The sequence below is a fragment of the Juglans microcarpa x Juglans regia genome, chromosome 3D (genome assembly GCF_004785595.1).
Source record: "Juglans microcarpa x Juglans regia isolate MS1-56 chromosome 3D, Jm3101_v1.0, whole genome shotgun sequence".
NCBI classification, from domain to species: Eukaryota; Viridiplantae; Streptophyta; class Magnoliopsida; order Fagales; family Juglandaceae; genus Juglans; species Juglans microcarpa x Juglans regia.
This window is the reverse complement of record NC_054598.1, coordinates 34,097,142-34,118,323: the sequence shown is the minus strand read 5'-3', so window position 1 is coordinate 34,118,323 and position 21,182 is coordinate 34,097,142. Positions and strand designations below refer to the sequence as shown.

The 21,182-nt window shown below is 36.7% G+C and overlaps 1 protein-coding gene across 1 annotated transcript; it reads left to right on the top strand.

Moving 5' to 3' along the window:
- The first annotated feature begins 2,893 nt into the window (after positions 1 to 2,893).
- LOC121254019 lies at positions 2,894 to 19,451 on the top strand. The gene is made up of 16 exons (XM_041153982.1): positions 2,894 to 3,338; positions 3,476 to 3,595; positions 3,983 to 4,150; positions 4,267 to 4,494; positions 4,647 to 4,741; positions 6,010 to 6,094; positions 6,483 to 6,695; positions 8,685 to 8,744; positions 11,000 to 11,079; positions 15,244 to 15,569; positions 15,668 to 15,759; positions 15,848 to 15,977; positions 16,685 to 17,859; positions 17,951 to 18,261; positions 18,496 to 18,663; positions 18,975 to 19,451. Exons 1-16 carry the CDS (start codon positions 3,060 to 3,062, stop codon positions 19,099 to 19,101), a joined length of 3,657 nt encoding a protein of 1,218 aa, XP_041009916.1. The 5' UTR covers positions 2,894 to 3,059; the 3' UTR covers positions 19,102 to 19,451.
- The last annotated feature ends 1,731 nt before the right edge of the window (positions 19,452 to 21,182 follow it).

Sequence of the window (21,182 nt, the reverse complement as noted above, 5' to 3'; positions counted from 1 at the left end):
ACTTTTGAATGGGGACAAACTAAGACCCGAAATTGATAGGGTAGGGCTTAGAGAAGTCGGGGAAGCTAGTGGCGGTGGTGGTTTGCCGTGGGTGGCGGCGCAAATGGTAGTTTTAGGCCAAAAATGTCGAAATCAGAGATGGAGATAAATAGGCTTCACCGGTGACGGATCCTAGTTGGGGTTAGGTCCATTGGGTTGCTAAGAGGTCGATGATGAAGTGGTGAAGAAATAGTGGGCGGAGGTGATGCGACGGCGGCGCTGGAACAAAGAGAAGGCCGCGGCTTTGGGCTGTTCGTGAAGACTAACGGCGGCGCGAGGGAGGCTGAGGTTGGAAGGGTGTGATCGCCGGCCAGTGGGGAAGCGAACGGCAGGGGCGGTGCGACACACGGCGGCGCGCGGCAGCTGGGCTGGGAGAAGAGAGAAACGGGCGGGGAGAGAGGGGAGAAAGGCCGCGCGGGAATAGAGAGAGAGAGGAGAGAGAAAAGAAAGAAAAAGAAAAGAAAAGGGAAAAAGAAAAATGGAGGGAAAGAAATGAGGTCCAATCCCCACATCTTGGGTCACAAAAATGATCTAACAGAAATGATTTCAAAACAGCATCTCAATTAAAATAATTTAAACGTAATGATAAAATGAAAATAAAATATTTAAATCCAACAATCAATTAATTTAAAATAAAGAACAACTTAAATGTATCACAATAATTAAATATTAAGAAAACATCTCAAATTAATTTTCACAATTTAAAGATCATAAAATAAACCATCTAAAAATATCTGATAATTTTAAAACAAGAGAAAATATTTTTGAATTATTAAAAATAATCATTCAATAAAAATACACTAAAATACAGGATGTTACAGATAACTTAAGCAAAAATGAAAAATACTAAATGTGCTTTGGAAAAATTTATAAAAAATTTACTTCTCCACGTGTAAGTTATTGATATGTTGAAAATAATGAAATTTGAATTTCAAAAGAAAATTAATAAAATTAGTCTTATAAGTAAAACTGTAAGTACATGTAGCACTATCCAAAAAAGAAAATATTAAGGAAATTTTTTTTTTAATTTGAGAATTTTAAGTGGGTGAAAAATAGATATGTGAAACAAATTATATAACATTCATTAAACATTTAATGCTAATCTAAAAAAAAAACATTTAATGCCCGTCTAAAGATCTAGAAGGATAATAATAAATATTATAAGATCTCCTTTATATGTCTTTAAGTTGTGATAAATAGACAAACAAAGTGAACTATATATATGCCATTCATTGACCATTTAATTCTACACAAAAAAGATCTACACAAATAATTATAAGTATTTTAAGATTCATTTTATTTGTCTTACTCAAATTTGAGTAAGAACTTGAGGCTATTTTGATCTATAAACTCTATGGTGTAATGATTTTGTATTGAGTAGTTCATTTCCTGAAATACATTCTTTTCACCTTAATTGCCCAAAGACCAACGAACAGTTCATAAAAAAGTTGAAAAGTGAAAGAAAAATGCTTGTTGCAAGCACCTGGTGTAAACGGCGTGCAAACGTGGCTGACGTAGAAACACTTGATGAGAGAGAGATGAGAAGAGCTTAAGTGAGAGAGAGAGACCGAGCTGATGAAAGAGAAAGACTGAGCTTATGAGAGAGACCGAGTTGATGAGAGAGAAAAAATTTATTTTAAATCTGATGTGGCATGGACGACTGTACTTTAGTTATATCTATCAATTGTATATAGAAGAACTGAAAGTGAAAACTATAAGCTGATCTTGTTTCTTTCGGTCAGAAGTAAGATGATAATCTTTCATCTAACAAAACAAGGGTAACATGCAGAGCATCATATTCCAGAAAAAGACCAATTTAACCATGATTCATGATATCTAATGAATGACACTGAACACAATGCAAACTGTATCTGTCTGAAGTGGATCAAAAGAAAAGGCAATTCGCACAAAGTGGAATAAAGTTGTTTACGCGAACCCAAAACACAACAGGAAAAAAATAACAATAACAACAATAATAATAAAAAAGCTTAGACCACGTTTGAATAATAAAATAAGGTGAGAAAATTTTAAATAAAAATTAAATAAAATATTATTTTTTAATTTTATTATTATTTTGAGATTTGAAAAAAATTAAATTAATTATTATATTTTATATGAAAATTTAAAAAATTTATAATGATGAGATGAAATCATTACTATATCTAACTAAACGGAGGCTTTAAACTTCCGAAGATTTTATTGGTCAACGAGCGCTTCTATCCCTTATACTTCAGAAGATTTACCCGAACTTTAGCTTGAAGACGAATTGCATGAAATTGATTCTTGTACATTTATTATTTGTTGTGAGGGGATTTAGATCTTCATGGTCTAGTTAAATACATCAAAACTACCTCATTTATTGCAATTATGGTCAAATTATCAGTATTATCTTTGAAGACTTAAAATAATCATACCAGAATTTAACAAAAATAAATTATTAAACTGGCGTTAATGGTGTAGTAAATTAGAAAATTATTTTTATTATAAAATAAATATAACCGATCACGTGAAGTTATATTAATTTATAAATTTATTTTTATAAAATTTCTACGTCGTTGAAATAATTTTTATTAAATAAATTACAGTCGTGAAGTGTATAAATACTGTACAATCATTTTGAAAAAGAGTACGATCTATTATTAAAAAATTAATTTTTTATTATATAAATATCATATTTACTTATATCATTCAAAAGAATTAAACAACGCTTACACATTAGGATTGCAAATATATTTATTAATAAGATTTTCTGTTAAAATTTAAAAAGACTGGACTCTCCCAAAATAATTAAAATACATAAAAAAGGAAAAATAAAAGACTCTTCCAAAGGCGGGAACAACATCAACACCCTCCGTATTCACTCTCTACTTTTTGTTGTGCTTCTAATCTGTTTCCCACGCTGTAGATTAGGTCCCGTTACAAACTCTCTCCAAAATCCCCAATTCCTTCCCTAAAACCCTAATTTTCAATTCCCCAAATCCTAGCTCACCAGCCATACAAAACCATCCTCCGCATTTTTAATGGACAAATCCGATGATAAAGACGAGCCAGTGGCTGCTATGGAGCTTAGCCCCGGCGATTCCCGGTCACCCGTGCGGCGCTGTGTTCGCCGGAGGTTGGTTCAGTCCACGCTGTTCCCGCAGAAACCCCTAGAACACGAAGAGAACGGGTATCAGAAGGGTGAGAAGGGTTGTTGCGATGATGAGGGCGGTGAGGACGAGGAATTCTGTGGGAGTCAAAGCAAGAAGAAGAGGAAGCCCAAAGGGAAATCAATGCCTCAACTTATAGCTCCTAAGAAGGTGAATTATGTGGATATTTGTATGCATAATATCCTGCTGCTACTAATTATTGCAAATCAAGTGTGATAAATCCTAGCAAAGTGCTTTTTTTTGTGTGTCTTATGCTCTGCCTGGTTACTGAAAATATTTGTTCACAGATGAAGGAGAAACGACCGGTGAATACTACACCCAAGAAAACATTGACTAATTTAAAAAAGTGTGAAGATGCATCGCCGCCAATGCCTGATCTGCGGTTAGAGGCAAAGATGTCAGCTAAGGTCAGTGACCTTGCGTCATGTCATGTTTTATATTTATATTGTTCCCAATTTTTCTTTGATAGGCGGATTCAGCTCATATTTTAGGATCTTGGTCGTTAGATATGTTCTTTGTCATCATGTGGCTTTTTTTACTCGTGCTATAAATCAATCATGAATTAGTTATCCAAAAGCAGAAGATAAAATACTATGTAAAGAGTATAAACTGCTTAGCAGTCGAGTTATTTTCACTTCTTTGTTTATTTGTGTTGATCTTGGAAATTTTGGCTACACAAAAAATTTTGGCTTGAATCTTTTAATTCATTGTCACTTGGGATTGCTTTGCTTCATGTCTGTGACCTATAATGTTTAATGTGTAGCTCTAAGTGTCTTTCTTCCGTGTTTGATCAGGAAAATTCACGGATGTTTGCAGGGAAGCAAATGCATCCTTTTTTCTCATCTTGGAAAGCGGGTAAGAGTAATCAAGAGGTGACTGAGGTGGAGGGTAGTTGTTGCTTGTTTGAGAGAAGGGATAAAGGAATTACGTGTGGCCCAATTCACATATTTGAAACGACTCAAGTATGGGACTTCCAAGTTAATTATTTTACCTAAATAGAACAATTGCATCACTTACTAAATAATAATGTCTAAACGTCCTCTCACCTAAGGCAAAACTTAAAATTTCTGCTTTGCAGGAAGATACAACATATATTGACTGGAGAAACTGGGCATTTTGCGAGGACACGTTTTGTAATGCCAATCATGGTCTAGAAAACAAATCTTTGTCAGTTTATGAAGGCTCTGTTGAGTGCTTACATATTGATAAGCTTCCCATCTTTATACATCCCTGCAATGCATCAACCTTACAGAATGAAGTTTCTTCTGATCAGCGTGTTAGTCAACAAGAACATTCACCTGAAGTGGTATGCAGTGCATCATTAATCTCTATCTACCTGCTCTTTCTTTTAATCACTTCTTTTCCCCAAAGAATTAGTTGTCACCATTTCTGAATCGTTTATCTAGTCTCTACATATTATGTAGTGATTTTTTTTTCATCTGTATGAATTACTGTCAGGACCATGAGTGGGATAAAGTTGGTTTATTTTTTAGGCATATGGGCTGTCTAAGAAAATCAGATACTGAGCTGCAAAGTAGATTTCTTCAGGAGAGGTAAAAATTTTATACCCAATTCTGCATGGACTTTATATATGCTTAATCTCACCCACCCGTGGGTTGCCCAAGTGGTAAGGGCAAACTTGTGTGCATGAGCCCCAGGTCACAGGTTCGATTCCCCTTGGGATCAAATTGTGTTTTAAGCGGGAGGCCATGGCGGTGGGTTGTTGTGCTAGTCTCCCTGGGGTTTAGGTTCCATGGATGAGTCCTAAGGGCTTTGCCATGAGGTGGTTTCCTGTCATAAATGTATATAAAATATATAACACATTTATGCTTAATCTCTAGTTTATATATGCATGGAATTTTCAATCCATATTTTTTTTTCGTGTTCATTCAAATTTATTGAATTTTATAATCGTTGATTGTTGCAAATGCTGCTAAAGTGTATTGCAAATGCAGCTAAACTTGGGTTGAGCCCCAAGTGCGTTTCGATAAAAGCGGTATTGTTACTCACTTGTTAAAAAAAAAAACATGCTTGTAAAGCTGCTGTAGTCTTCACAGATTTTTCATTATTACCGTAGTAATGAAGATATTTCATTATTAAGTATACTCAAGTGTTTATTCTACCACTTCAAGGAGGCATGGGAATTAACTGCTGTCATTTGTTCTTGTCTTTGAAGGTTCTTGTTATGATCCCGAAGGTTAAAGGTTTAACCAAATTAGTATCCAACAGTCTTAGGACTTTTGGATCAATGATTGAGTTTTTAATAAGTGGTATCAAAGACAGGTTCCACGTCATGAGTTGAGTTCAAGTCATAGAAGGGGCGACCTATAGGCTGGATTAAAATGCCTTGGTACCATGTATGGGCATAGTGTTAAGTCATTGAATACTGATAGATTAATGAAGTTGCCAAAAGGGAAAGGGCTATCACCAGGTCAGCGTTGATAGAGTGGGCCATTGTGGATGTCGGATTTGGAAGCATAGTGGAATGTTATGATCTTGAAGGTTAAAGGTTTAACCAAATTAGTATCCAACAGTTCTAGGGCTTTTGGATCAATGGTTGTCTTTAACAGTTTCATTATTACTTTTCTCCTTTTTATCAATTATTTCCCGATTTCACTTGCTTGATCAACTTAAAATAGTGGAAATGAATGACATTAGCATTTCTCTACCCAACTCATTAACCCTTAGGGCATAAGAGTTTTCTAACTATTTGTACATAATTTTTAGATGGAATTGCTGTATATTGATATCCATTTCATACCCCCCCCCCCCAAAAAAAAAAAAGAAAAAAAAATTGATTTCATGTACACTGCAATTGCAGGATGATATCATACTATGCTGGTTCTGATAATCAGCTTGAGGATGGTTTATGGACATCTAAGTACAAGCCCAAGAAGGCCATGGAGGCGAGTTATCTTGAATCTGTATCTTCTTCATATTGAATTTATGAATCATTTGGAGAGAGAAATGACCTTTGCTTCAAAGATTGTAAGAAAACTGTGGTGGATCTTAGGACTTTCTTCCTCCAAACTTTGTATCACTGGATGACTGTACATTGTTGTCTTTCTAGCTTTAGTTCCAGAATTTTTGGATCTTTCCATTTAATGGCTAGGTGTTTCTCTTGTATAATTTCCTGTAGACGAGGAAATTTTCACCCTTCTCTCATATCAATGAATCTTTAACTTATAATAAAAATATGATCCTAAGTAGATTGGCATCTTTCTCTTTACCTTGTTTTATATGAGATGATGGACTTTCACTTTTAACAATTATGTTTTCCTGGCTGTCCGGTAGGTATGTGGTAATGATGAAGCTGTGAGGTTTTTGAGTGATTGGCTACAGCTTTGGCGTGCAAAAGGCTCTCACACTAGCAAAGACGAGACTGTTAGTGGTCAACGTGGCATGGAAAATGATGACTATTACTGTTCTTACAAGGACTCTGATTCAGAAGACATAGATGAAGAGGATACTCTAAAGAATGTTCTCTTAGTTACAGGACCAGTTGGGGTATATACAGATATATTTCTTTTTAGCACACCTAATGTTTGGTTTACATAAATATTGTAAATTTTTATGATTTATGTATTTTAAGTTGCATATAGAACCATCGCAATCACATTCATCTAGAACCTTATCTCCTTTATCATATCTCAAGATGCATCCAAATTGGTTTTGGTTTTGGCTATCTGTTGGCGGGTTCTCTTGGTAATATTGATATGAAGGCTAGTAACACCGTTCCTTGTATGTGGTTCATTTGATATTCTCATCTTTTCTTAGTTTTCAATTCTAGAAAGTAGTCGCCCATGTCCCATTGATGAAAAGCCAATAATTTACCTAATCTGTGTGACGGGAGCGTGTTACAAGGGTCTGGAGTTTAATTGGGTTAAATACATGTTGCGCTTGCATAGTCTCGGGAGTCCTTGTCATCAAAGAAATTTTAGAAAGATAGTTTTATCCAGGTCATGAAGATGAAATAACTCAACTCAGATAAACAAAGCCTTTATTTTGACAAGGGGTTGGTTATTTGAAGCCCAGATAAAGGTGTAGCGTTGCTGTAGGTTGACAACTAGCCTAAAATTGTTGTTACCTTTTAAGAAAAAGGATCTTATTGATATACAAAATAGCTACCCGACAATCTCATGCCGTTATGCTCACAAATAATTTGATTAGTCTTGGAACTTTGTAGATAAGAGATAAGACTCATCTGTGTAGTTCTTTAAAGTTAACCTGTCAATGTGCAGTCTAGTGGTCAAAGGGCGGACATGGGATGAGCTGTAAACTTAGACATCTTGGGTTCCCTAGATTACCTCATATACGGTTCTGGTGGGAAAGGTTGTTATCTGGGGTTTTACTCCCCAGAGGTGGGTTTGAAGAGCCTTGCCTTGGTGAGGTTCCACACCATCAAAGAAAATGTAATTACTCAGTTTTCGTAAAACATTGATTTTCATTCCAATTTTCTGGGAAAAAATTTGCTCATGTGAGACGATTTTCAGACGAGAAACTTTTTGGGTAGTGAGTCTCTCATTTCTTTTTGTCTGTGTATGTGTTCAGTACTCAAATGGTGTCAGCAAGATGCTATAAATGTAGAACCCAGTGCAGCTATGTGGGAAAAATATTATAAAAATGTTGAGAGAATGTGTATGATTCTGTTGAGTTGGCAGACTTGACACACGTGATGATCTGTTGGGCATGCATCTTCTTTATCTAGGGGATTTAGGACTCGTTTGGATGGTGAGATGAGATGATGTGAATAGTAGTGAAATGGTTTGAGTTAATATGTTTTATGGGGTTTTGGGAAAGGAGAGAAAAAGGGATGAGATGAGATGGGATGAGTTAGGAGGGTCTTGCTATCCAAACCAGGCCTTAGTGACTCCTTTTCAGGTGTGATGGCTAATAATATGGATATCACTGATTAGAGAATTCTCGTTGATGGAAACCACTGCACGTGCCATACTGTTTTCTTCTTTTAGGAATCATTGGAAGGAAGTTGTTCTAGAATTTAGTTTTGAATTTCCTTGCATCAGCAAGTAATTAAGGAGAAAATCAGATGTGGTGTTCAGTTAGTTTGCAATATTCCTTGTATAACTAAACTAGTACGCTTAGGTGTTGCTCTTGTATATGTCCTGTATACTTGGGCTCTCTAGCCTACTCTTTTGATCAATAAAAGTTTGTTTACCAATAAAAAAAAAAAAAAGTTAGTTTGCACTACCTTGCCTTTGGACTGGTATTAGGTTTTATTTTATGCTCGTGTCAATATGCTTCGCTGTTAATTAACTCTTTAGTGGCTTTTCAATGAAATTTGTCAATGAAACTTGAGACTTATTCTATAATGTTTGCAAATTTGCAAAATTTACAAATAGACCTCTTTTTTGTAATGTTTAAGAAGGATATGCTATTGCATGGTAGAGTATAACATAAATCATGTCAAACTGCATAGTAGTTCTCCACAAACGCTTTGTTTTATATGGGTGGTTAAAGTTGTGTCTCGTGTTGCAGAGTGGGAAGTCTGCAGCTATCTATGCTTGTGCGCAAGAGCAGGGGTTTGAGGTCTTGGAGGTAGTAATGATATTGTATGTTTTGTTGTTAAACTATTTCAACTGTTCAAAGATTGATTTTAGCTGTTCTAGTATATGTAGTATACTTGCAAATAGGAAGGACAATATGCTGGGATGCATTGTTAAAAATAAAGGGTATCATTGATACTACATAAGACCACACATCATTTGAACCAATACATGATGGAAACTCTTTTGGATGCCAATGGGAGCAATCAAAATACATATTTGGAAAGCTCTAGCACTTTGCATGATGTGGTCTATTTGATTGGATAGGTGCAGAAGTAATTTGGAGGTTGTTCAGATTACCTAGAACAAACTTAAGCATGCTCTTTCACTGGATTTTTGCTTTGTTTGCCATTTTCTAAAATATTTTGTGAAACGCTAAGTTGTAGTTTCTGACTGTTTTTAAGAAAACTATTTTTCCCTTGCATGTACTCAAGTTCCTGTATTTCAATAAATTTTACTACGTAAAAGGATGGTCTTACATCAATATCTGTTCTTGCAATCTTCCTCATCGTATGCATATTCTGGTGGACCGTGCCATACTTATTAGTGTGCACAAGTCAGTTCAGTTGGCTTTCGGTCAGAATTGATACCGACCTGACTTTGTTGGATTGAAAAATCCCTAATTGATGCCAAATTAAAGCAAAATTAAGCAACGGGCTGTTTAGGAACAACAACGACAAGCTTTGAGGCTTGTGAGTAACTTATCTGGAAATCTCAATCCAAAACACCCCCAACCCTCCAAATTGATACCGACCTGACTTTGTTGGATTGAAAAATCCCTAATTGATGCCAAATTAAAGCAAAATTAAGCAACGGGCTGTTTAGGAACAACAACGACAAGCTTTGAGGCTTGTGAGTAACTTATCTGGAAATCTCAATCCAAAACACCCCCAACCCTCCAACCACAGCTCCATACCCCACAAATTCGTGGCCATGGTGATGCTTGCAGCAGCATTAGCCCCCCCCGTGGTAATTTCTCACTCAGGCGGGTTGGTTGGTTTACATTTTTTCTCAGGTTAAAGTGGACAGATCAAATTGGGAATTTGTGGCAGGGAAGTAGAGTGGGAGTGACTGCGGGTATTATGGTAGTGGTGATGGAGGGGTGAGGCTTGATAGAGGAAGAGGGAGGGGAGAGGGGCGTACAGAAGAGAATTTATGAAATTGGGAATTTGGGATTGATTTATTTGTGCAAGTTCATGTGAGTGCCCAATATTGCTAGCAGTCATTTAAATATGAATGTAATTTTCCAAATTATATTTTATTGGTTCAGGCTGCCTTTTGATTGGTTATAAATAGGCCAACACAAAGGCTGAACCAACCCATTGGGTTATGCAATTTTTTTTTTTTTGATAAGTAACCGTGATATTTTCAGCAATATATGCAATTTTTTAAATCAATCTTACATGCTCCTCTGGCAAAAAGTGACCAGGTCAGTACTGTTTGTGCTGTGCTGGGTTCGTAGGTTTGGATGGGTAGGGTTGGGTGGGTTGCACAGCCCTAGTGTACTAAACATGTGCATGTTAATTTATGGTGTACAAGAACTAAAATTTCGTCATTCACATGCCTGCCTTATTGTCTGAATAAATTAATAATAGGCTAGTTTGAAACTGCCTTTTACAGCTGGATCAAATCCTAAAGAAATCATTTCTGATTTGGAATGTTTAACATCTTTAGATTCTTGAAACTAACAACATGATGTTGGTATGTGGCAGAGTTTTAGGAAACGATGCTGGCGTTAGAGCCCATGTATGGTAAATTTAAACTCTAGTTTCCCCATATAAGAAATTATCGTCCCTCACATGTATAAACAAAAGCAAGCCACGAAAGACTTATAGGTCATTGGGACTTATTCTGCCTATAATTAGAACTATCAATGCAGCAGTGCTACAATAAATCATTGACTTCTGTTTCAAGTATGGCAAAAGTAGCCTCTTTGCTTTTAACTCTGATTTACTTTATTAGTTGTTTTAGAACCTAAGCTTCAACAAGTCTGCGACAAACAGCAAGCTGCTGAGTCTTCTTCATTTGCTGTTGTATATCCCCATATTGCTATCAACAGCTGATTCCTTCACCATTTTCACTTACTGTCAAAAGTCTATTCAAATGCTATTCTTTCAGATTTTGATATTTGAAAATTATGAGAATAGCCTTTCAAGTGAAAGTTGAATGTGCCCTATTTCAATAAAATTGTTATTTACTAATAAAAAAAAATGAAAGTTGAAGATTCCCTATCTGTCATTTCACTAGTTAAGTGCGTCAGAATGTCGGAATGGGGCTCTTGTGAAGCAGCGGTTTGGGGAGGCACTAGAATCCCATCGGCTCAAAAGGTTTGTTGATTTATCTTTAGCTGCGATGTCTACATTTTTATCTTCCAACTTTATTGAGCCAGGATGGTTGTATTTGAGTTTACTTACCAAGTGCGTATGTCTTACTATTTCGTATACACATTATCCTACAGTTTTATTGTTTCATGTGTTCAAAGAAGTTCATCTATTTTACAAAGAGGTGAATTGTTAGTTAAGAATGAGAACATAGATGGTACAAAATGTGGGAGAAAAATAAAATGGGATCTTCTTAAATTGTAAACATGGTGATAAAGCGGCACTTGCACTTTGAAGCTTTTTTTGTCAAGCCCTTTCCAAATGAGCTTTAAAATGGCAAACATTTGCTATTCTTTCTTTCTTTTTCTTTTTTTTTTCTTTTTTTTTTTATGTATAAAAAATTTATTGAGACAAGTAACAAGACAAAGCCCGAGTACACAGTAAGTATACAAAAACTGAACCTACATGTCAGGAACTAGGACTTGCACTTGTCGGGGTTCTTGATATTTTATTATTCATTCTAGGATTAGTAATGATTATTGAACATTTTTTCCTCTAATTTTGTAATTCTCATCTACCTTTAAGGATCAAATCATCTTCTCTTTCACTTGAAATGACTAGTTATGGGGATGTGTTCCATCACAACCTGAAAGGCAGAGTATGGGGATGTGTTCCATCGCAACCAAAAAGGCAGAGGGGGAACTTTTTAAATTAAAACTTTTCATGAAACACCTGACTGGATGAACTGAGAAACTAATGCTAGTCTTTTTGGGTGCTATCTACAACGGTATCCATCAAATTCTCAAAAGTGGTTGGAACGTTTAGCTTCGGATTATTGGCCTATCTTGCTTGATTGTGGAGGCATTCAGAGTGGTAGACGTTATTTTAAGTTCGAGAACATGTGGTTGAAATCCGAAGGTTTTGTGGAGAGGGTCAAGCAATGGTGGATTTTGTATCAGTTCGAGGGTACACCCAATTTCATTTTTGCAAATAAGTTGAAAGCCTTAAAAAGAGACCTAAAGGAATGGAATAAACAGTCTTTTGGTAGCATAGAGGACAACAAAAATACCAAGTGGATGGAAATACAAGTGTTAGAAAGACTACAAGAGGGGAGGCCTCTTAATGTGGAAGAGCAAGCTCAGAAAACTTTATTGGTCGCAGATCTTGAGAGGATAATCTTGCAAGAGGAATTGTCTTGGTGACAAAAGTCAAGGGCACTATGTTTAAAGGAAGGAGATTGGAGTACGAGGTTCTTCCATAGTATTGCAAACTGTCATGAAGAAATAATAACATTGAGGTGCTGAAAATTGAGGGGGCAGAGTGCAGAGATGAAGAGACTATTAAAGTTCATGTGGTTGATTTCTTTGAGAAGCTCCTTACATAATAGGTGGGGTGGAGGCCTACTCTAAATGGGTTGGTTTTTAACATTATTGAACCGTGGGATGTTGCCAGGATGGATAGGGCTTTCGAGGAGGAAGAGGTCTCTGATGTAGTCAGGAAAATGGTAAAAGACAAGGCTCCTGGTCCTGATGGTTTCTCTATTGGCTTTTTCCAAGAATGTTGGGAGGTGATTAAAGAAGACCTCTTGAAGGTGTTTTAGGAGTTGTTCTCGTTTGGGAAATTTGAGAAAAGCCTTAACTCCACTTTCCTTGCTTTAATACCGAAAAAGGCTGGGCTTTTGAGATTACAGATTTTCGGCCTATTAGCGTAGTGAATGGAGTTTACAAGATTATTTCAAAAGTGCTTGCTAATCGCTTAAGTGAGGTGTTGGGGAAGATTGTGACTAGGCCTCAAAATGCTTTTGTTAAGGGTAGACAGATCCTTGATGCGGTTCTAATTGCCAATGAATGTTGGACAGTAGATTGAAGGCTGGCAACCCAAGAATTATGTGTAAGTTGGATATGGAGAAGGCGTATGACCATGTAAATTGGGATTTCCTTCTATACTTACTGAGTAGGTGTGGTTTTGGTGAAAGGTGGAGGTCTTGGATTAGATGGTGTATATCTACGGTAAGGTTCTCGGTGTTGATCAATGGCAGCCCCCTGGGTTTCTTCCAGAGTTCTCGTGGTTTGAGACGAGGGGATCCGTTGTCTCTGTTACTTTTTGTTATTTTTATGGGGGCACTAAACAGGATGATTGCGGCGTTGTTGGCTAATGGGTTTGTTAGTGGTTTCCAGATTGGATCTCCGAGCAAGGGTTTTATCTCTATTTCTCATTTGTTGTTTGCAGATGACATGCTTATTATGTGCGAAGTTGATCGAGATCAGTTGCGGGCTGTGAAGGCATGTTTGCTTTGTTTTGAAGCAGTGTCTGGTTTAAAAGTGAACTATCTTAAATCCGAGTTGGTGCCGATTGGAGAGGTTCAGAATATTAGGGAATTCGCGGACACATTGGGTTGCAAGACAGTGTCTCTTCCGATGACTTACCTGGGACTACCGTTGGGTATAGCTTCAAGGGCATGCTCAATCTGGGATATAGTGATTGAAAAAGTAGAGAGGAGACTGGCAGGGTGGAAGAGAATGTACTTGTCGAAAGGGGGTGGATTACATTGATTAAAAGTAAACTTTCTAATCTACCCACTTATTTCTTATCTTTATTCCCTATATTGGCAAGCGTGGTGGGTCGTCTTGAGAAGTTACAAAGAGATTTTCTATGGGGGTGGCTTAGGAGAAGAGTTTAAATTTCATCTTGTCAGGTGGGGGATGGTGTGCCGTCCTATCTCTAGTGGCGGCTTGGGTATTAGAAATTTAAGGTTTAATCAGGCGCTACTTGGCAAATGGCTGTGGCGATATATCAAGGAACCAGAAGCTTTATGGAAAATTGTGATTAAGAATAAATATGGTGGTTTAGGGGAGGGTTGGTGTACTAGAGAAGTTAGAGGGGCACATGGAATGGAAGCATATTAGAAAAGGGTGGGAGGTCTTTCATCAACATACTAGGTTCCAGTTGGGTACAGACTCCAGGATTAGATTTTGGAAGGATGTTTGGTGTGGCAACAGTGCTCTCCAAGATTTGTTTCCTATACTTTTCTTGATAGCAAGTGCCAAAGATGTCACAGTGGCGGAAGTTATGGGAATCTCAGAAGGGGGTATTCACTGGAATATCAACTTCAATAGGGTGGCATAGTATTGGGAGATGGAGAGTTTTACAGATTTTTATAGTCTCTTGTATTCGTGATGTCCAAGTATCCAGCATGAAGATGGCCTGTGGTGGATTCCTGCAGGGAGAGGGGTATTCACTGTTAGGTCCTTTTATAAGGTCCTCACAAAAGTGCCGGAGATACAGTTTCCTTGGAGAAGGATCTGGCGACCCAAGGCTCCTCCTAAAGCTTCTTTCTTTGTGTGGACAGAGTCACTAGGCAAGATTCTTACTACAGATAATCTGAGAAAGAGGAGGATAATCATTGCAGACTGGTGTTGTATGTGTAAAAGAGGGGGTGAGTCGGTGAACCATTTACTTGTACATTGTGATGTAGCCAGGACTCTCTGGAATGAGGTGTTTAAAAGGATGGAACTAGCATGGGTTATGCCGGAATCCGTAGTGGATATGTTGGCGCGCTGGACCTCTATTCGAGGTGTGTATCAAATCAAAGTGATTTGGAAGATGATCCCTATCTGTATTATGTGGTGCTTGTGGCAGGAGAGAAATGAGAGGACGTTTGAAGACAAAGAGAGATCTATGGAGGAGCTAAAAGTTTTTTTTTTTCAGAACGCTTTGTACTTGGGCCATTGCTGTGGACTTTAATGGCATGGACCTTCATGATTTCTTAGTTTCTAATGTGCCTACATAGATAGGACATACTTACTTTGTAATTGGCAGTTGTTGCCCATTCTTGGATTAATAATACTTATTTTACTTATAAAAAAAAAAATCTCAAAATCTCCAATTTCAGAGTTTACTGCTGCTTTTTTCTCCCCATGTGAGTTTCTGGTTTCTGGGTTTGCTTCTGGTAAATTCTAGGATAGATCACAGCGTATGAACACTTCCTCGTCAAAAAACCATGATTTAAGTAATATTTTGCTACTGGTAGAAATTTTATAAAATCTTACCCATGGTACAGCTTTGGGCCCCTGTATTTATCAATAATAAGAAATTGGACAGAAATAAAACATTGTTCATCGTGAAAATATATCATCTAACCTGTATTCTATGGTATATTTTTTTCCCTAGGTCACTGGGACATCCTGTGCAATCACAGAACAAACCCATTGTGAAATCTACCCTGGCTCTACCCAATGGTAATGCATCACAAGATTCTGAAACTGAGGCTGTTGAAGTTGTACCCTTATCAGACGAGGAAGCTCCCCATGACAAGATTGGAGCCTCCGGAAATTTCATGTACAAGGAGGATGGAACTGCCTGTGATCAAGTTGAAGTTAAGCCATTGATTCTATTTGAGGATGTGGATATTGCTTTTCTTGAAGATCGTGGTTTTATTGCTGCAATACAACAAATAGCTGAAACGGCGAAGGGACCCATGATTTTGACCAGCAATAGTAAGAGGGAGCTTAACTGCTTGAGATAGTCTTCTCATCGATTTGAAATATTTATGCTTTTGGATTTATTTTCTTTACGCTCATTCTGTTAATTGTAGGTAACAATCCTGTGCTGCCAGACAATTTAGACAGGCTACAAGTGTATTTCACATTGCCACCATCGAAAGAGGTGCTTTCTCATGTATATATGGTATGTACTTGCAGGGCCTTTTTTCCACTCAGCTTTCCCATTGTGGATTTGTGTGTTCGTTTCGAGTTCATTTGGTTTTGCATTTCAGGTTTGTGCTACCGAAGGAGCCAACATCCAACCTCATTTACTAGAGCGATTAGTTGGGTCTTGTCATGGTGATATTAGGAAAGTCATTATGCATCTTCAGTTCTGGTGCCAGGGTAAAGCATTTAAAGAAGGTCAGTTGGACAACACATGTATGCTTGTGTGGCATTTGTATACATGCCATTGTTTTTTATACGGTTACTGTAGTTTCTACTACATTATTATTACTTACAACTTCTGTCATTATATCCCATTGTTACTATGAAATCTACATAATCTTGGTTCCCTCTCTGTCATATCTGGAACTCGTTAGATTCCCATGGAATATGACGCAGCCTTGCAACTAATATTAATTGGAATGCGGTCAATCTGCCTGCGAAACTATAGCCTACCATCTGCATTTGGAAAGTTTTCATGCCATCAATGACACACACACACACACACACACATATATATATATATGCTACTTTTGGCTACTGCACATGGTTTACATGTGGTCGATTTATCAGAATGTGCAATGAAGTACGAGGAAGGGTCATGTGGGTTTACATGCATTTACAGCTAAAGCTAGTTGAAATTGTCTGATTAGAATAAGCCTATTTTTTGTATGTATGGGGAAGCATTGAAATCTGAACACTGGTATTAATGTTCCATATTTATCATCTTCGCCTTGGTCTCTTTTTCCTGTTGGTTTGGGGGTTTGTGTACATTCTTTTTTGGGGGGGAGTGTGGGGGGGGTTTTTAAAAAATCTATTAATTTTATTTGAAGTATATTTCTTGTATCAGTTGTCTATTGTTCCAGCTTACGAGAGCTTTTAACATAATCCTTTTGACTCTCCAGATAGGGAGGTTCAGAGAACATATGGTTCGCTGCTATTTGATGTTGAAGCTGGCCACAAGATGCTACCTAAGATTATCCCCTGGGAATTCCCTTCTCAGTTATCTGAGCTAATTGATAAGGAGATCACCAAGTCACTATCAATGATGGAAGAAAATCCTAGTTTAATGGAAGTAGTTGAGGAAGACAAAAAGGAAATGCAGGAAGATCTGGATGCATGTGATAATGAAACACACAGTATAGAGACCAGGAAGTTAGAAATGTTGGACAGGAATGGCTCTGTTCAAGATTGCAATGAATTCATAGCTCAATTTGGTGGATTATCTAACCCTTCAGGCACCCCTGTCAATCCATCTCGGCAAAATTTTCGAAGGAAACTTAATGTGGTGCTGTCTTCTGATTCTGAAGATGAATATTTAAGTGATGGGAATCCTGTAGTTTTGGATAAAGATGCTAACAATAAAGGATCCCAAGGAGTCAACAGCAGCTATCCCTCATATCATCCGTTCACTGAAAACTGCTCAAGTCCATTAACTGAAAAGCTGTTTTCTAGAGTGAAATATTTGGAAGAAACATGTCATCACCGCTCAGAAAGACTGGATTCTATACAAAATGATGAAACATGCCAGTCATTTGATGTATCGTGTGTGCCAGAGTCAACATATGTTCCTGAAAGTGTGATAGATGATGTGACAGAGCTGTTGTCTAGAACAGTATCCTGTGGTCATGTTGCTAATACCTTAGAATTTTCTGTGAGCAGTGAGTCAATCCAGACCCTGTTACCAGTTGAAGCGCACAATCTTGATAAACCTATGCGCAGATTACGGAAAAGATCAGAGATGCAGGGAAATAATTGTGATGCAAATCCAGAATTTTCTCATGAAGTGGAGCTGGAAGATTATCAGGATGAAAATGTGGAGGCGACAGGTCATCAAGTGATGGATGAATGCAGTCGCATGGATTTCTATAGGGGCTCCAAATTTGTAGAGAAGCCCAGGTTGTCCATGCTGACGGATTTAGTACAAGAATCATGGATAAAACTCCGTAGCTCCCGCACAGATCTAAGGCAGTACGTTGCCTTAGAAAAAGAAGATGCAATTGAAAGTATCGAACTTGCTTATGCTATGAGCAATCTGATATCAGAAGTTGACCTCTTGCTTTCTGACTGTCAATTGTTAGTAAGTGTTTTATTACTCTATATATTGAAAATATAAACCCATCTTCGGTTATGCATGTGTAGATCATTACAGTGATTGGGTATTTTTGCAGGATTCTTTGGAACCATCTACAGTCCCTCCTGAGGGATCAGATGCATTCAGCTGGTGTGATGAGCAAATACAGATGACATCATCAATTGCACAGCATGGTTTTTGTTTTTATGCAAAAGACATAGCTGCTGTAGGATCAAAGATGGTTTCTGAGAGCAGTGCCAATTTGCCCTCAGAGATGTTGGCTTCCACAACTGATATGATGGCATTGGGTAAATTAATTGGACAGGATATGAGAACAAGTAGAACATTGTATGTTGCAAGGGATTTAAAGATGATTCTGGGTCCACCTAAAAGTGACTTTTCAAATAGGTATTAACTCAGCTCCCTTGGTATAGTCCTGTTTCATATACATCTCCAAAGTACATGTATTGATGTTAATGTTTCCTACAATTTTTACAAGCTTGTCAGTTATTTGACTCGTTCAAATTAAAAGTTGTCCTAAAAGTGGAGCTTTTAGAAATTTGCCTTTTAACTCAGTCAAGCAGGTTTTGGTATCATGTATTTTTGTTGATATAAACGTTTGCTTTCATGTCTGAAATGCAGTGAAATGAATTCGAGTCTTTTTAATATAATCCAGTCCATACTTCCTGCAAGATCATACTTGACAGTGAGAGATGTCAGATTCTATGAGTATCTTTCTTCATTGCGTCTCATTTCAAGATCAGAAGCTTCCCGTTTGTCTGAAGGCACTGAGAAGACCAGAAGACGGAGGTATGTGCTTGTAATGTTTTGTTTTATTGGCACCGGGTGTTTGGGAACAGTGTCCCAACTAATCTTGGAGGTGCATAGGCCCTCAGCAAGGAGGTCTCCGCAAGTGCACATCGGGTAATTCAAGGGAAAAATCTCCTAGTCCGATGATCCTTAGAGATTGTTTGCATTCAAGGGGATTTGAACCTTAGACTTGAGGAGAGTGTACCCCAAGCCCAATATGACTGCTTGTAATGTTAAACTAGCTTTTATTATAACTGTTGGTGCATCTGTTGCAATGGATGCTCAATTAGTTGCATGATGTTTCAATGCAGGGGACGGGTTGCTCGACACTACTTGAGCACTGGTTCAATGGCATTGTCTCGTGAAGACATACTGTTGCTGGGTCAATATGATGACTTTCTTGGGAAGATTTCAACCCAAAGAATCGATGGTAATTGAGATAGAACTTCACAACTTGGAAATCTAACTGAGTTAATAACCTCCTCGTTGATATTATAATATGGTCATTAGCGGAAAAATGTGGCATAATTATATGGATTAGCACCATATGATTCCCTTTACTTTAGAGTGAAATATTCAGAGTGACCAGCCTTATACCACAGCCCAACAGCCACGGGGGAGGATAGCACATTGCCTGATGAAAGGGGTTTCCCGGTGTAGCTAACTTGAGCCAACCTGGGATATGATTTTATTCATTCCATTTCCCTCATTGTTTAGCCTATAGTCATATTATGACAATTGTATTATCTTATAAAATTATGCAAGTATTCGACACTCATTTTTCTCAACCGGCTATCTTAAAAAAGAGAAAAAGATCTCAACTTAATTGTCAAATAGAACCCAAGCATAATATAAAACTAAATTGTTCATGCAGTCTTATTCTTCTCTGCTCCCTAGGATAGCTTTTATTGAAAAGCCTGGCTAAAATAATGGTACTGGAAATGCTTGATACAGGTTGGCACCAGGATTTACCATTCATGTACATCATTATTTGGATTTGATTGTATATATGATAACTATTTCTCAAGTTAATCTCCTTTGAGGTCTTGAAAAGTTTTCAGATTTTTGAATGCATGAGGTTTCAAGTCAATCTCCTCAAGTGATATGAGGTCTTGATCCTGATGTTTAGAAAGCAGAATGGTTAGATCCCATATGACAAGGAACAAAAAAGTTAGGAACTTCTCCACAACTACTCCTATGATCTACAGGCTACAAGCACAAACACAAGCCTGTGAGGGCGACCAAAATGATGGTAGGACTACTAAAATGTGTTCATTGAATGTGTATTCATTTTTTTTTTTTTCTTAATAATTGAAGAAGTGACTATTAGTGAATTTATATATATTTTTTATTTTTTTCTTAATGATTAAGAATGTTTAAAAAATATTTAAAGAAAAAGAAAATAAATAAAAAAAATTCATTTGTACTAATCCACATATTTAGTAGGGAAAAAGTTGTTATGCCCCTAAACTTGACCGCTTGGTTTTTTTTACTTAATGATTAAGGAAAAGATTTTATGTGTATTGATGTATTTTTTTTTATTTTTTTACAAATATTTAAAAATATTTTAAAAATGTCAATAATAAAATAAAAAAGAAAAAGTTACAAAAACAAGTAGGGGAATGAACTGAGTAGCACCGCTCATTTAGTAGGACACATTTTATAGGCACCCCTGGGATTATCCATTAACAGTGCTTTGCGAGAATCCAAGGAAGGCAAAGCTGCTGCTTCTGAATGCCAATAATTCCTCTCTCTCTCTCTCTCTCTCTCTCTCTCTCTCTGCGTCAGTCTGTCAAACTATTATTATCAGCATACGCATGCAGCTGATAGCCTGAATGTGATGATCTCAAACCCCTCATCATTTACCTTTACTTTTCAGACTTCTTTTCTTTTCTAAATATACAACTATTATTTTATAAAATTCATCTATAAACTATATAATATTTAAATACTATTTTGTAATAAAAATTAATTTCCAATCAAATTATCTCGCTTTATAAACTTATTTTCATATTTATTTTAAGGCCAAGTACTTCCTTTTTCTGCCTAATCTCCAAAGTTCACTGCTGAGATTTGTAATTTAAATTTATCTCAACTCATTATTACAATTTTTTTAAATCTCAACACAAATATAATAAATAATTTAATTTTTTCAAATTTTAAAATAATAATAATATTAAAAAATAATATTCTAACAATATTTTATCAACTAAACTCAATTTAACATTCAAACGTAGCTTCATTTTATTATCTCAACTCAATTAAATAATACTTTAAGTGTACTTGTTTCAGCCCCATTTTTCTCAAAAAAAAAAATTCTCATTTTATAAAAATAAATTTATAAATTAATATGATTTGATATAATATATTAAATTATAAATTTATTTTTATTATAAAATAAATCTAACATGAATTCATATCACTCACTTTATGAGTTTATTTTAATAGAATATATTTGTACCTATAACATTTTCTCTTTTTAAAATACCAATCTTCCCTTACGCTACTTAATTAGGTTG